This window comes from Notechis scutatus, chromosome 3, assembly GCF_049901735.1.
Source record: "Notechis scutatus isolate UNSWTSFEM ecotype Mainland chromosome 3, rNotScu1.2, whole genome shotgun sequence".
Taxonomy (NCBI): Eukaryota; Metazoa; Chordata; class Lepidosauria; order Squamata; family Elapidae; genus Notechis; species Notechis scutatus.
The window spans coordinates 199,153,731-199,167,578 of record NC_142011.1 but is presented as its reverse complement, the minus strand read 5'-3'; the positions used below and the strand labels follow the sequence as shown (position 1 = coordinate 199,167,578).

Below are 13,848 nucleotides of genomic sequence, written 5' to 3'. Positions count from 1 at the left end.
GGCAGCACCTCAAATATTGGAACACTTCTATCATGTCAGCCCTCTAAGAAGATCTCAATCCACGTACTTTGAACCTTTGTAACATTGACATTTAGAAACTGTCATTATTCCATTCATGCTGTGGTGGTGCAGTGGTTAGAATGCAGTATTGCAGGCTGACTCTGCCCACACCCAGGAGTTCGATCTTGACAGGCTCAAGATGGACTCAGCCTTCCATCCTTCTGAGGTGAGTAAAATGAGGACCCAGATTGTTGGGGGCAATAGGCTGACTCTGTAAACTGCTTGGAGAGGGCTGTGAAAGCATTGTGGAGTGGTATATAAGTCGAAGTGCTATTGCTATGGTCTTCTGTTTCCCATATGAGTTGGCTTCAAACTTTCATTATTATCAGTGGTGGTATTCTACCCGTTTGGCCCTGTTTGACTGAACCGGTAGTAAAAAAATGTTACCGTTTGTCCGAACCAGTAGTAAAAAAAAAAACCTTTTTTCCTTTCTTTTTCCTCCCGACGATCAGCTGTTCTGACATCAGCTCTACTGGGATTCTCCTTGCTGTCTTACTGCTTCGCCCAGGCTTCCCTGGGGCCCAGGAGGCAAAAAAAACCAGAGTGTGAGTGTGTGTGTGTGCTGCACAGTTCCCTTGCGCTCCATTTTTGGTCTCCTGGGCCTCAGGGAATCCTCCTGAGAGCAAAAACGGCCTCCCAGGTGGTTTCCCTGAGGCCCAGTAGGCTATTTTCAGAATGTCCAAGAATGCTAAGTTTGGTAGCCAAGATCTATTACTACAACTTGGAGGCATTTTTGTGTAGCCAAAGAGAACCCGACCCTTCTTATACACCCCTCCCAAAAAGCTACTGAGCAACAAAGCCTAAATATGAACCTGCCGAATGATTTCATTCTGCGTTCATTATTTCCCCAAATAGACCGACAACGATAACAACAGTGCCATGCTGAGTATGATGCATGTTTTTTCCTGATCCCTCTCCTCCTATATTACACCAAACTGCCAAGCGAGTCACAAGATGTTCTGTGAAAATCAATGAAATAAAAATATATTAAAAATGGCTAATTGTGTTTGCGATCAGTCCTGACTCTGGTACCATGACTCATCCCTAGCAAACATTTGTGGTTCAGCGAGAGTTTAATGCTTCCAAGTTGCTTCTTATCTCTTTTTTTAATAATCTCCATGCAGAGTCAGCACTTTGTGTTTTAGGGGCTTTCATCGAACTCCAGTAGACGATTTTGTTACATTTCCATCGCTGCTCTTGCCAGCCAGATCTAATTATTTGTAGTCCAAAGGTTGACTTGGTTTTAGAACATAAAACATAGAATAATGGAGATGGAAAGGACCTTGGAGGTCTTCTAGTCCACCCCCTGCTTGAGCAAGAGACCCTGCATCATTTCAGATAAATGGTTGTCCAATCTCTAAGCCTCCAAGGATGGAGCATCCATAGGCGAGTTGGTCCATTGCTTGATTGCTGTCACCATTAGGAAATTTCTCCTCACTTCTAGGTTGCTTCTCTCCCTAGTTAGTTTCCATCCATTGTTTCTTGTCTTGCCTTCAAGTGCTTTGGAAAATAGGTTGACCCCCTTGTTTTTGTAGGAGCCCCTCAAATATTGGAACACTGCTATCAGTCCTTCTTTTCAATAGATTAGACCAAGGGTCTTCCAACTTGGCAAGTTTAAAAATTGTGGACTTCAATTCCCAGAATTCCTGAGCTAACATGATTGGAGGAGGAATTCTGGGAGTTGAAGTCCACAAGTCTTAAAGCTGTCAAGTTTGAAGACCCCTGGATGAGACATACCCAGTTCCTGTACCTGCTCTTCATATGTTTTAGCCTCCAGCCATCTGATCATTCTTGTTTCTCTTCTCTGCACTCTTTCCAGACTTTTTATATCTTTTTTAATATTGTGGTGGCCTAGGGGTGGGACGCTACCGGTTCTGCCCAGTTCTATAGAGCCGGTAGCTCTGAAGAGCAGCAGACACTGAACCGGTTCTGTCTTTGCTGCTGTTTGGCCCACCCGCCCACCTGGGCTCTTACCTGTCCTTTATTTTCTGTTTTTTCAACCCCAGCTGCTTTGCGCAGCATAGCTGAGGTTGAAAAAGCAGGGAAAAAGAGACTTTTCAAATGCTGCACACCTGCGCGTAGCACTTTTCAGCTGTCTGGATGGCATGCAGCGCATGCGCGCGCAAAACGTAGTCACCAAACTGGTAGTAACACCGGTTGAATCCCACCGCTGTGGTGGCCAGAACTAGATGCAGTATTCCAAGTGTGGCCCTACTAAGGCTTTGTAAAGTGGTGTTAGTATTAATATTCAACTCTGACAATGATCCAAAGAAAGTTGGCATGTTCATATGTCATTTAGGAAAGGCTTCTTTGTGTCACTCCCTTAATTCTGAATTTTGACTCAGCTACTCTGAATGAGTAGGCAGGGTGTTGTAAATGGATTACCTCCTGAAATTGTATGCTTGGGAGAAGAGGATGACTATCCCAGATAAGAGAAACATCTTGTTCTTGGTTGAGGATATACAAAAATGGTACTCCCATGATAGAATTTCCAGTGAAACATCGATTACTATATAAGAAGTATTTCTTAAGGACATTAATCAATTCTGCCCTCAATTTATTTATCTGAGGGTGTTAATAAGACCAATTAAAAAGCATGTGTGTGTTTGCAAATCCTGAATTATGTGGGGTTCTCGTATGTGACTATATTGCAGCATGAAATGATTGGAAACTAATTGCTCCAACTATGACAGGTAATTTTCATTCACTTTCATTCACTTGCCGCATCTCACACTTTTTTCAACATCTCAAATAGATACCCATGGCATAGTTCCGGAAATGTACGAAGAGATTTCAGCTCATAGGTTAAAAGACAGATGGTTGACCACCTAAGTATTGTTTTAATTGTCTATAGCCTGAATGTGTAGATCAGGGGTGTCCAACCTTGGCAACTTTAAGACTTGTGGACTTCAACTCCCAGAATTCCTCAGCCAGCAAAGCTGGCTGAGGAATTCTGGGAGTTGAAGTCCACAAGTCTTAAAGTTGCCAAGGTTGGACACCCCTGGTGTAGAACATGCGTAGAATATCAAATAGTCCTCAACTTACAACAGTTCATTCAAACCGTTCAAAGTTACAACAGGTCTGAAAAATGTGGTTTATGACCATTTTCAGTTACAATATTTGGGGCATCCCCATGATCATGTGATCAAAATTCAAATGCTTGGCAACTGGTTCATATTTATGATGACTGCAATGTCTCCAGGGTCACGTGATCCCCTTTTGCGACCTTCTGTCATGCCCCTGTCAGAGTCTGAATCCAAGGAGGAAGCTGGACAGGGAATGGGAGTGTGGCTCCATTGGCTGTGGAGGAGGCTGGGGAAGGGCAAAGTCCAGCTGGGCAGAGCAGGGGGCGAGATAGAACAAGGGAGAGGGAGTTCAGAGGAAGAACCAGGCCCACCCCCTCTTCATCCTAAGGCATGCAGGGAGGAACGGAGAAGAGAGCAATGTGGGTTGCATGGCTTACGGGCAAGGAAAGGGCCCTGATTCTCACAGCTGGGTAGACAGTTGATAAGAAAGGCAGGCTGCGTGCGGCAGGCTTCTGGGAGCAAATGTGAGTTTATCCTGTGTTGTCATGGCTTACCTGTGTTCCTGGTGTCTTCCCAACTGTGTGAGTTTTGCCGTGCCTTCAAGTCTGAAATTCTTGCTCCTGCCCTGCTAAACTAATTACTTCAGTTTGGTTTGTTTGGACTTTAAGTTATAGTTTGTGTTGCTCATGTTTTGGACTTAATTTTCTGCAGTCAAAGGCTGTTCCTGGGAGAGTTTTTCTCCAGCCAGAAGGTAACCTGGACATTGGGGACAAAGTTGGAGATAATAAAAGGACTCTTATTGATTATCTGACTGTGTTGCCTTTGTGCCACACCCCAGGTCATCACACCTCTGACAAGCAAAATCAATGGGGAAGCCAGATTCATTTAACAACTATGTTACTAACTTTACAACCCCAGTGGGGATTTCACTTAACAACTCTGGCAAGAAAAGTCATAAAATGGGCCAAAACCTCACTTAACAAATGTCTCACTTAACAACAGAAATGTTGGACTCAATTGTGGTTGTAAGTTGAGGACTATCTTTGTTTGTGCTATTAGGGCGCAGAGAAAAAATATCTGCTGTGAACTCCAGGTAGGCATTGGAAGGGCACCCAGCCAGTAAACCAGAGGTGAAAGGCAAACTTTTTTGGCTCAGGGGCCTCATTGACTTTTAAAATTTGACAGACGGGCCACCACCTGGTGCTCGAAATGCCTACATCATTATCAAGTCAAAATCAAATGAATACACAATCTAGCAATCATTCACATCAAATCACATCCCCCCTGAAAATCAGCGGCAGGTAAGGCAAGAGGGAACATCTGCAGAACTTCCCCTGTGCGCTCTCCATTCTGCCCTGGACTTTGCAACAGCTGGAGACGTCTGACGCTATTTTTCTTCTTGCAGAAAATGATGAATGTTGAGCTTTCCATCCAATCCCCAGGTTTATATATGTGTACGTTTGGTTTTTCATACACTTAGGTAAGAAAAACCAAAAGTACACATATAGACTGTGTGAAACCAGGCTCAATAGCAGTAACTGTGAGAGGGATCTTGGAGTCTTAGTGGACAACCAGCTAAATATGAGCCAGCAGTGTGCAGCAGCAGCCAAAAAAGCTAATGCAAACCTAAATCGCATTAACAGAGGAATACAATTGAGATCAAATGAGGTACTAATACCACTCTATAAAGCCTTAGTAAGACCACACCTAGAGTTCTGCATCCAGTTTTGGTCACCACACTATAAAAAAGATGTTGAGACTCTAGAAAAAGTACAGAGAAGAGCAACCAGGATGATTAGGGAACTGGAGACTAAAACATACGATGAACAGTTGCAGGAACTGGGCATGGCTAATCTAGTGAAGAGAAGGACCAGGGGAGACATGATAGCAGTCTTCCAATATTTGAGGGGCTGCCACAGAGAGGAAGGGGTCAAGTTATTTTCTAAAGCACCTATAGGCCAGAAAAGATGGAAACTGAACAAGGAGAGATTTAACCTGGACATAAGGAGAAACTTTCTGACAGTGACAACAATCAACCAATGGAACAGAAATTTCCCTCAGAAGTTGTGGGAGCGCCATCACTTGAGACTTTCAAGAAGAGATTGGACTGTCATTTGTCAGAAATGGTGTAGGGCAGGGTGGGCAACCACGGTCCGCGGGCCACATCCGGCCCGTTGGTCTGTCCAATCCGGCCTGCCCCTGAAAAAAAGATGGGCGTGGCGTATTGCCCTGCGCCACGTGGCCCCCAAAGCTGCAAAACAGTGCGGAGCGCTCTCAGGGTAGGAAAGAAAAGAAGAACTTTGCAAAGGCCTCGGCTGGGAGTTCGAAATCACCTTCGAGTGCGACCTCTCCGAAGGTGAGTCCCTGCCGATCCCTTTTTTTTTTCCGGGCTTCAGGCTTAAACTTTGCAAAGGCAAAGTTTGCAGGCGGGAGCATCTTCCGGCCGAGGAGCGGGAAGGGTTCCGCCCAGCGGGAGGGCGGGCTGCTTGAGCGGGGTGCTTGGAGCCACCTAAAGCTAGGCCGCTGCTGGTGGAGCCTTGCCCTGCCTTGGTGCCCCGTTCCCAGCTCGGCAGTCCTGCTCGGGTGGCACTTTAAAAGCCTGCTCCCAGCACCCGAGCAACTTCCCAGCAACTTGCGGCTTCCTTTTTCCTCGTGGGTGCTCGCGCCTGGCCCCGAGCTGCGCGGCGGAGGGGAAACCCGAGCACCGCCGGATCGCTCCTCCAAGCAAGCTGCCCGCCCGCCCACCGGGCGGAACCCTTCCCGCTCCTCGGCGGGAAGACGCTCCGCCTGCAAACTTTGCCTGTGCAAAGTTTAAGCCTGGAAGCCCCGGAACCCGAGCAACTTCCCAGCAACTTTCGGCTTCCTTTTAATTCGCGGGCGCTCGCGCTGGCCCTGAGCCGTGCGGGCGGAGGGGAAGCCCGGCGGGCGGGCTGCTTGGAGGAGGCGACCCGGCGGTGCTCCGGCAGCAGCAACAGGCAGTTCCGCCCGGCTCCGCTCAGGTGTCCGGCTGGGGCTGTCAGGAGTTGCTACCGCCGGCGCAGCTCCACGCGGCTCCAGTCCCGCGTTGCCTTGGGAAGGAAAAGGCAAAACTAGGAGCTGCTGAGCCTGAGCCTCCGGTGCCGCTGCTGCCGTTGCAAAGCACCGCCGCGGCTCTTCCTTTTTGCCTTTCCTTCCCGAGGCAACGCGAGACTGAGCTGCGCGGAGCCGCGCCGGCGGTAGCAACTCCTGACTCAGGGGGCCTCCGAGGGGAGGGGAAGGAGGAGAAGAGGGGGGAAGGGGGCGATTCCCAAAAAATCTTGTGCTGACCTGGCCCATCTGTCAAATTTTAAAAGTCAATGCGGCCCCCGAGCCAAAAAGTTTGCCCACCCCTGGTGTAGGGTCTCCTGCTTGGGAACGGGGTTGGAGTAGATGACCTACAAGGTCCCTTCTGATTGCCTGTTATCTGGTTTAGAATTAAAGCATCAGTGAAAAACACTTACTTGAAGCTTAGCTTTTCTCGCCTTAAAATAAGTTCCATGCCTAATAGGAATCCAGAAACAATACATTAAATGCACTTGGAATGAAGACAAAAAGGGTTATTAGTGCTGTGATAAATGGCCTTTTAAAAAGGAGCAAACTCATAAGCACCAAAGGAGAAAAGAGGTATTTTTTTTTCTTGAATATTCTTTGATGAGCTTACCATTGGCCAGAGTCATTCATTCAGCTGAAAACCTCTAGATAGAAAGGTGTGAGTCATCTTGCTTTGAGCTAAAATGCGAGATCACCCATAACTATTTATATAACACAGGAAGTTTAAATTCTCTCCTCCTCCAGTGGAATGAGTTATATGATAAGTACTGGTCCAAAGGAACAGCAAAAAAAAAAAAAAAGAAAAAAAAGAAAGAAAAGCAAAGATTTTGTTCTACCCCAGGGCGAAGTTTTGGGGATGAGAGAATGGATCTTGAATCTAAAGTCTTTGATGTGTGAAGTGAGTTCTGTCCTCCAAAATTGTGTGTGCTTAAGTTTTCTTTTTAAAGCTAGAAGACAAAGGCAGTACCAATACAAAATAGCTTTAAAACCAAAGATATAGGATGAAAATCTGCTCATATGCATTAATCGTAGTCATTAATACCCCATTTTTCCTATTGAGCATTCAACTTCAGTAAAGCAGTCCTTCTACACTTCGTTAACAGAAACATAAGTTTTACAATTATAACAAGAAATTGGTTTTTTCAAACCCCCATTTATCCATGGAGTCTATAGTTTTGGGTGCTACATTAGGATTCAAACAGACTAAAAGGATTATGGAAAGCTTTTATGAAGAGAGGCTGTGGAAACGCAGCACTAAAACTAGAATTTAGGATGAGTCTGGTACATTGAAGCCCACATACCTGTTCAATAATAATTGGGCTGAAGACCAAGCAGTGATTATGACTAAGTATTAAACTTCAAAATGGTGGACTTCTCCCATTCAAGAGTCTAGCATCATGGTTTTCAACCTCAGCAACTTTAAGATATGAGGGCTTCAACTTCCAGTGGCTAGAACCAAATCTGGTGGACCTCCAAAAATAGGAATGAGGAAGAAAATATGCTGATATATGATAACTTAGGTTTCCCCCATTAACATTTTTCGAGAGGCCATAGCAGAAGATTTAAGTGGATCTTGCAGGATCATACCTTTCTCTCAAATGTTTGAAGAATCTAGATTGATTCCTGAGCTATTTTGACATGACGGAAGGTTTTTACATTTTTTGTTGTTGTTGTTGCAAGTTGATTTGGAGAAAAAAATAAATCTAATGTCTGACATATCTCCTTTTAAACAATGTTCCACTCACAATTGTTTTTAGCAAAAGAAAAAAGAAAACAATTCAATACATTCCAAAAGCACTTATATTTTTATTCATTCCTTCATTTATCAAATTGATATCTCACCTGAATCTTCACCAATGAAAGATTCAAATATATAAATATTTTCCACTGAATCAATAGATATGCTTAAGACTTTGGGTGAAAGTCAGCCGGGGTGGTGGTGTTTGGTTTTGGTTGGTTGCAATTTTATTGGTTCATTAAATCCAGAGACTATTAACTCCTCTCCCTATTTTTGTTTGTTGTTTCAGGAGCGGCTGGTTCTGTCTGTGTTACCTCGATTTGTCGTGCTAGAAATGATTAATGACATGAGCAATGTGGAAGATGAACATTTACAACACCAGTTCCATAAGATCTATATTCACCGTTATGAAAACGTCAGGTGCTTCTCTTTTTTCCAGATTAACCGTGGTCTTCTTTTTTTTTTTTTTTTTTTTTTTTTTTTATTTTGCCACCCCCCCCCCATTGTTTACAAGATAATAAGTTAAGTGTATACATTGTGAATCATGAAATGGGTACAAAAGATAAATAGGACGGGACGTAAGCCGTGGTCTTCTGCTCTTAGAATGGCTAAATTAATAAAAATTTTTTGGGGAAGTGTACATCTTGGTAGAGTATTCCAAACAGCCCTATTCCTGAAGTATTTCCTATTTGAAAATGGAGATTTATGATTTTAATAATGCTTAAGTCAGACGACAGTATTCAGGTTTTCTTCTTAGTCTGTTGTTGTTCTTTCTTCAATTGCTAATATCATATGGGGGAGGGGTTCCAGACTAATGAACTGTATTCGAGATTGTCTACAGATGTTGGTTTAGTGTAATATTAAAAAAAAAAAGTTAAAAGGGATAAGTAAAAAAACATTTTTATCTATTGTGTGGTGTGTTGTAATAAGAGTATAAAAAATTTAATTTTAAAAATGTTTTTTTTTTTTTTTTAATATTTTTTTTTTTTTTTTTTTTTTTTTTTTTTTTTTTTTTAAAATTTATAATTTTTTTTTTTTTTTTTTTTTTTTTTTTTTTTTTTTTTTTTTTTTATTTCCTGAAAATGGAGATGTTCCTGCCTAATCTCTCAAAATATCCCAGCCTTCTTTTGCTTGTTTCACTTCCTGGTACAAATGAGAGGATTTGATTTGATTTTAGGGCTTCCGTTTTCTATTGTAGCCCACTGAGTCTGCCATCCCAAGCATACTAACTTCAAAGGATGTATGGATAGAATTGATGGGACTTGCTTCCTTGTAAATATGATTAAGCTTCATCTATACTCTTTCCAGTTACTGCTGTATGCCCAGGCAGTTGCAGCAATCACTCAGATGTGCACAATTCAAGATATGGAAGACTGATTTATCCCTAGCTGGGCAACTGCCAGGAAACTGGAAGAAAAGCAGAGATAGCAAAGCATGGATGAGAAAGGAATAACCCTCCTGAATGCAATAGGGCATCCTGAAACCCAATTTAGCTCGGGCAGCTAGCTAGCAATCCTGCCAGTTGGAATCAAATATTTTAAACTATTCACTTAAAATAACTATTCAGGCCAGCATAGTTTATTAAGCTTGAGAAGAATTATCCGGTTATCTATGCCATTCTATCATAGGCTTAGTAAATTAATCCCTCTCCCTGGTTAGGGTTAAGGGCTGTTGGGTTAGGTGGATGTTGGGTGATTGTAGAGATAAATGTTACCAGCCTAACCACTACAGGTATGTTCAGAGTATTGCAGTGTAAATACAGCATAAGTAAACACAGATGGCTGAGGCTTCATTTAACTTCTTTATAAACATATAAAGTAAATTTTACAATACCAGTTGTAGATTTCTCCAACATGGAGCAAACTGAAACAGAAGCACACATGTTACAGGTTCAGAGCAGAGCTCTAGTTTTCAGCAAGTAAGTCATACAGCAGAGGAGAGAAGCAGTTTCGTTTTCAATAGACAGACTCAGAGCTTAAACATAGCTTCAGAGCTGCAGAGCTTAATATAGAGCCACGCCTAGGCTACTTCCAGTTTCAGTTTCCAAACAATCCTCATTGGCTGACTTAGTTGCTGTGCCTATTCATTGGCTGATCTTGTTACCATGCTCTATTCCAGTTCATGAATATACTCTGACAAGACCGTCCTTCGCTTACAACCACAATTGAGCTCAAAATTTCTGTTGCTAAGCAATACAGCTGTTAAGCATGTTTTGCCCCATTTTACAACATTTCTTGCCACAGTTGTTAAGTGAATGGCTGCAATTGTTAAGTAAGTAACTCAGTTGTTATGTGAATCTGGATTCCCCATTGACTTTGATTGTCAGAAGGCTGCAAAAGGTGATCACTGTCAGGGTTCCAGCAGTCATTCCAATTAAATCATGAGCCTTGAGCCACACTCCCGAAACTAAAAAGGATTTATTTGAAGGTAACGTTCTACGTCTGGCACTAATCTGGGTGCAGCCAACTCTGAGATATGTAATTCACTGTCACCCTTTATCCTGCTCCCCCACCCACATCCCTCTGGGTGTATCATCCAATGAAAAAACATCCATAGCCAAGAGTCATCAATCATGCTCTCCAATTAGATTTTTTCATGGCAGAAGCTTCAGCCATCTAATCAGTCTTAGAAGAAAATATGAATGGAATGTACCTTCGATTTCACCCTGTTGCCTGCTCTTTGAAACTCCCCCAATTCTTTCTGTTGTCAACTATAAAAACGTGTATACAAAATGTTTTATGGGTTGGCAATCACATGACCCCAGGACACTGCAACCTTCATAAATATATACCAATTGCCAAGTGTCTGAATTTTGATCACATAACACTGAGGATCCAGCAATGGTAGGAAGTGTGAAAAATGGTTGTAAGTCACTGTTTTCAGTGCTGTTGTAACTTTGAATGGTCCACAAATGGTTGTAAGAAAATTCCTCTGTTCCTTCACCTTATTTGTTCCCTTTTCTCTCTTCTGTTTCCCTCAAACTTGCCTCTGCCGCAAATGTTATTTCTAGTCTTGTCATTGGAACAATAACGGATCAGGTTGGGGAAAGGTCATTCTGGAGAAAACTTATATAGTCAATAAAACTTTGGTTTGGTTTGGTGGCTGACATGCCTCAGATAGAAGGTCCATACAGAGAGTGTTGAGGACAGCGGAGAAGATTATAGGAAGCTCACTTCCCGTTATTCAGGATACTGCTTATAAGTGCTATGTGCTTAGTGCTCAAAGCATTGTTAGAGACCCCACACACCCACTTCACGGTCTGTTTCTGTTGCTCCCCTCTGGGAGGAGGTTTCGAAGTATTTCTAGCAGGACTACTAGATTCTGTAACAGCTTTGTTCCTTATGCCATTCATCTGGTAAACTCACAAGATTCGTTTTTCTCACCATGTACATGTATACATCCAGACTGGACTGTGAGGTTTCTCTATGTAATATATGTGTGTGTGTGTGTGTGTTTGGTATATGCAGATGTGGGCTGCACTTTTGTTGGCAAGGGATTTGCTGGTTGCTTCGCTTGCATGCATTGCTTTGGGGCGGAAACACAGCTTTAAGCAGGCAGCTAATCGACTCAGGCATCTCCGGTGAGTATAGCAGGGCGGCACAGAACTCACCTGGACAGCCTGGGTGGGGGGAAAGTTAGTTATTTAGGGAAAGCATAGCACAAAAGTGGGTGGGTGGGCCCAGCCTGAGATCATAGCTAGGGGGTTGCCTGAACCTCACCAACCACCCAGCAGCCCACCACTGGATATATGCACAATGGTTTATTCTTTGAGAGCTGAATGCAATGAAATTTCATTTTAATGTATGCTAATTAATGTACATTTAACATGATAATAAAGCTCTACTCTATCTACTCTACCCTACTCTACTCTACTCTACTCTACTCTACTCTACTCCACTCCACTCCACTCCTCTATTCTATTCTATTCTATTCTATTCTATTCTATTCTATTCTATTCTATTCCATTCCATTCCATTCCATTCCATTCCACTCCATTCCATTCCACTCCACTCCACCCTACTCTACTCTACTCTACTCTACTCTACTCTACTCTACTCCACTCCACTCTACTCTACTCCACTCCACTCCACTCCACTCTCCTCTATTCTATTCTATTCTATTCTATTCTATTCTATTCTATTCTATTCCATTCCCATTCCATTCCATTCCATTCCATTCCATTCCACTCCACTCCCTCACTCCACTCTACTCTACTCTACTCTACTCTACTCTACTCTACTCCACTCCACTCCTCTATTCTATTCTATTCTATTCTATTCTATTCTATTCTATTCTATTCCATTCCATTCCATTCCATTCCATTCCATTCCACTCCACTCCACTCCACTCTAATCTACTCTACTCCACTCCACCCCCTCTACTATTCTATTCTATTCTATTCCACTCCACTCCACTCCACTCCTCTATTCTATTCTATTCTATTCTATTCTATTCTATTCTATTCTATTCTATTCCTATTCCATTCTATTCCATTCCACTCCACTCCTCTACTCTACTCTACTCTACTCTACTCTATTCTATTCTACTCTATTCTATTCTACTCCATTCTATTCTATTCTATTCTACATTCTATTCCTATTCCTATTCTATTCTATTCTATTCTATTCTATTCTATTCTATTCCATTCCATTCCATTCCATTCCATTCCATTCCATCCCACTCTCTACTCTACTCTACTCTACTCTACTCTACTCTACTCTACTCTACTCTACTCTACTCCACTCCACTCCACTCCACTCCACTCCACTCCACTCCACTCCATATGGCAGGGTCAATGAATATTTCTCTATGCAGCATTGTTCTTTGAGATGCCCTACTATATCCTTACTAATCTGATTGTTCATCTCCTTTCTGTGTTCAGCATTCTTTTTGCCGATGTGAAAGGATTCACCAATCTCTCTACAACATTATCGGCTCAAGAGCTGGTTCGGATGCTGAATGAACTTTTTGCCAGATTCGATCGCTTAGCACACGTGAGTCCAGCTGCTGATGCCTTTTTTTTCTTTTCTGAACTTTGGTAGAGAAGCTGTGATGGAAAAAGAGAAATGCATACGCAAAGAGACACTTTTTGGGGTCTTAAATCAGACTTGCACATTTGGTGACTCATGAGGCCAAATGCAAAATGTTGTTTTTAGTTTCTGAGTGCATCTCAATGTTTCAGTCTAAGGCAGGGAAAACTAACATGTGCTTGGCAGGCTGTACGTAGTTGTTGCACAGTCTTGAAATATTCCTGATTTTAATCTTGCTGCGTTCCTTCCATTTATTTGCCTAGCTAAATTGCCTTTTTTCTTCATTTGAAGCAAATGTTTCCTTCCCATCTCATGTTTCATGAAATTAAATAATGTTCCTTGAGAAACCGATTCAAATCAGGACAGGTAGCAAGTTGTATTCTCCATTTCTCCTGACGTACCCAAATCTCTGGACTCCTTAGTGGGAAATAAATGCTTTTAATATTGTGGTCTATTTGCATAATCTTAAAGGGAAAACTGAGTTTGATTGGTGAAAAGTCTTTCCTGCAATCAGGACCATTTTGTAGAGCAAGGGTCTTGAAACTTGGCAAGTTTAAGACTTGTGGACTTCAACTCCCAGAATTCCTGAGCTAACATGACTAGAGGAGGAATTCTGGGAGTTGAAGTCCACAAGTCTTAAAGACCCCTGCTGTAGACCAGCTCCTTTAAGACGCATGGACTTAACTCCCAGAATTCCCCAGCCAGCATGGCTGGCTGGGGAATTCTGAGAGTTGAAGTCCACGCATCTTAAAGTTGTCAAGGTTGAAAAACACTGCTGTAGACACTAAACAAGAGGGTTGAATCTGGCAAAGAAGCTAAGTTTGTTATCAACAAATGGTACAAGTAACCTCCAGATCTGAGAAATGATCAGTAAGAAGACTGTTACTACTAAAGGATAGAAAAGGGAATCACAATGTTTAAGCCC

At 42.6% G+C, this 13,848-nt stretch overlaps 1 protein-coding gene across 1 annotated transcript in view; it reads left to right on the top strand.

Annotated features, from left to right (window-relative positions):
• Positions 1-4,376: 4,376 nt before the first annotated feature.
• ADCY8 (adenylate cyclase 8) overlaps positions 4,377-13,848 on the top strand; it is a 98,893-nt gene continuing 89,421 nt past the window's right edge. Inside the window, exons 1-3 of the mRNA XM_087962202.1 lie at positions 4,377-4,387; positions 8,183-8,313; positions 12,776-12,887. Coding sequence (XP_087818328.1) covers positions 8,228-8,313; positions 12,776-12,887 — 198 coding nt within the window. The 5' untranslated portion in view covers positions 4,377-4,387; positions 8,183-8,227. The remainder of the gene's footprint in view (positions 4,388-8,182; positions 8,314-12,775; positions 12,888-13,848) is intronic.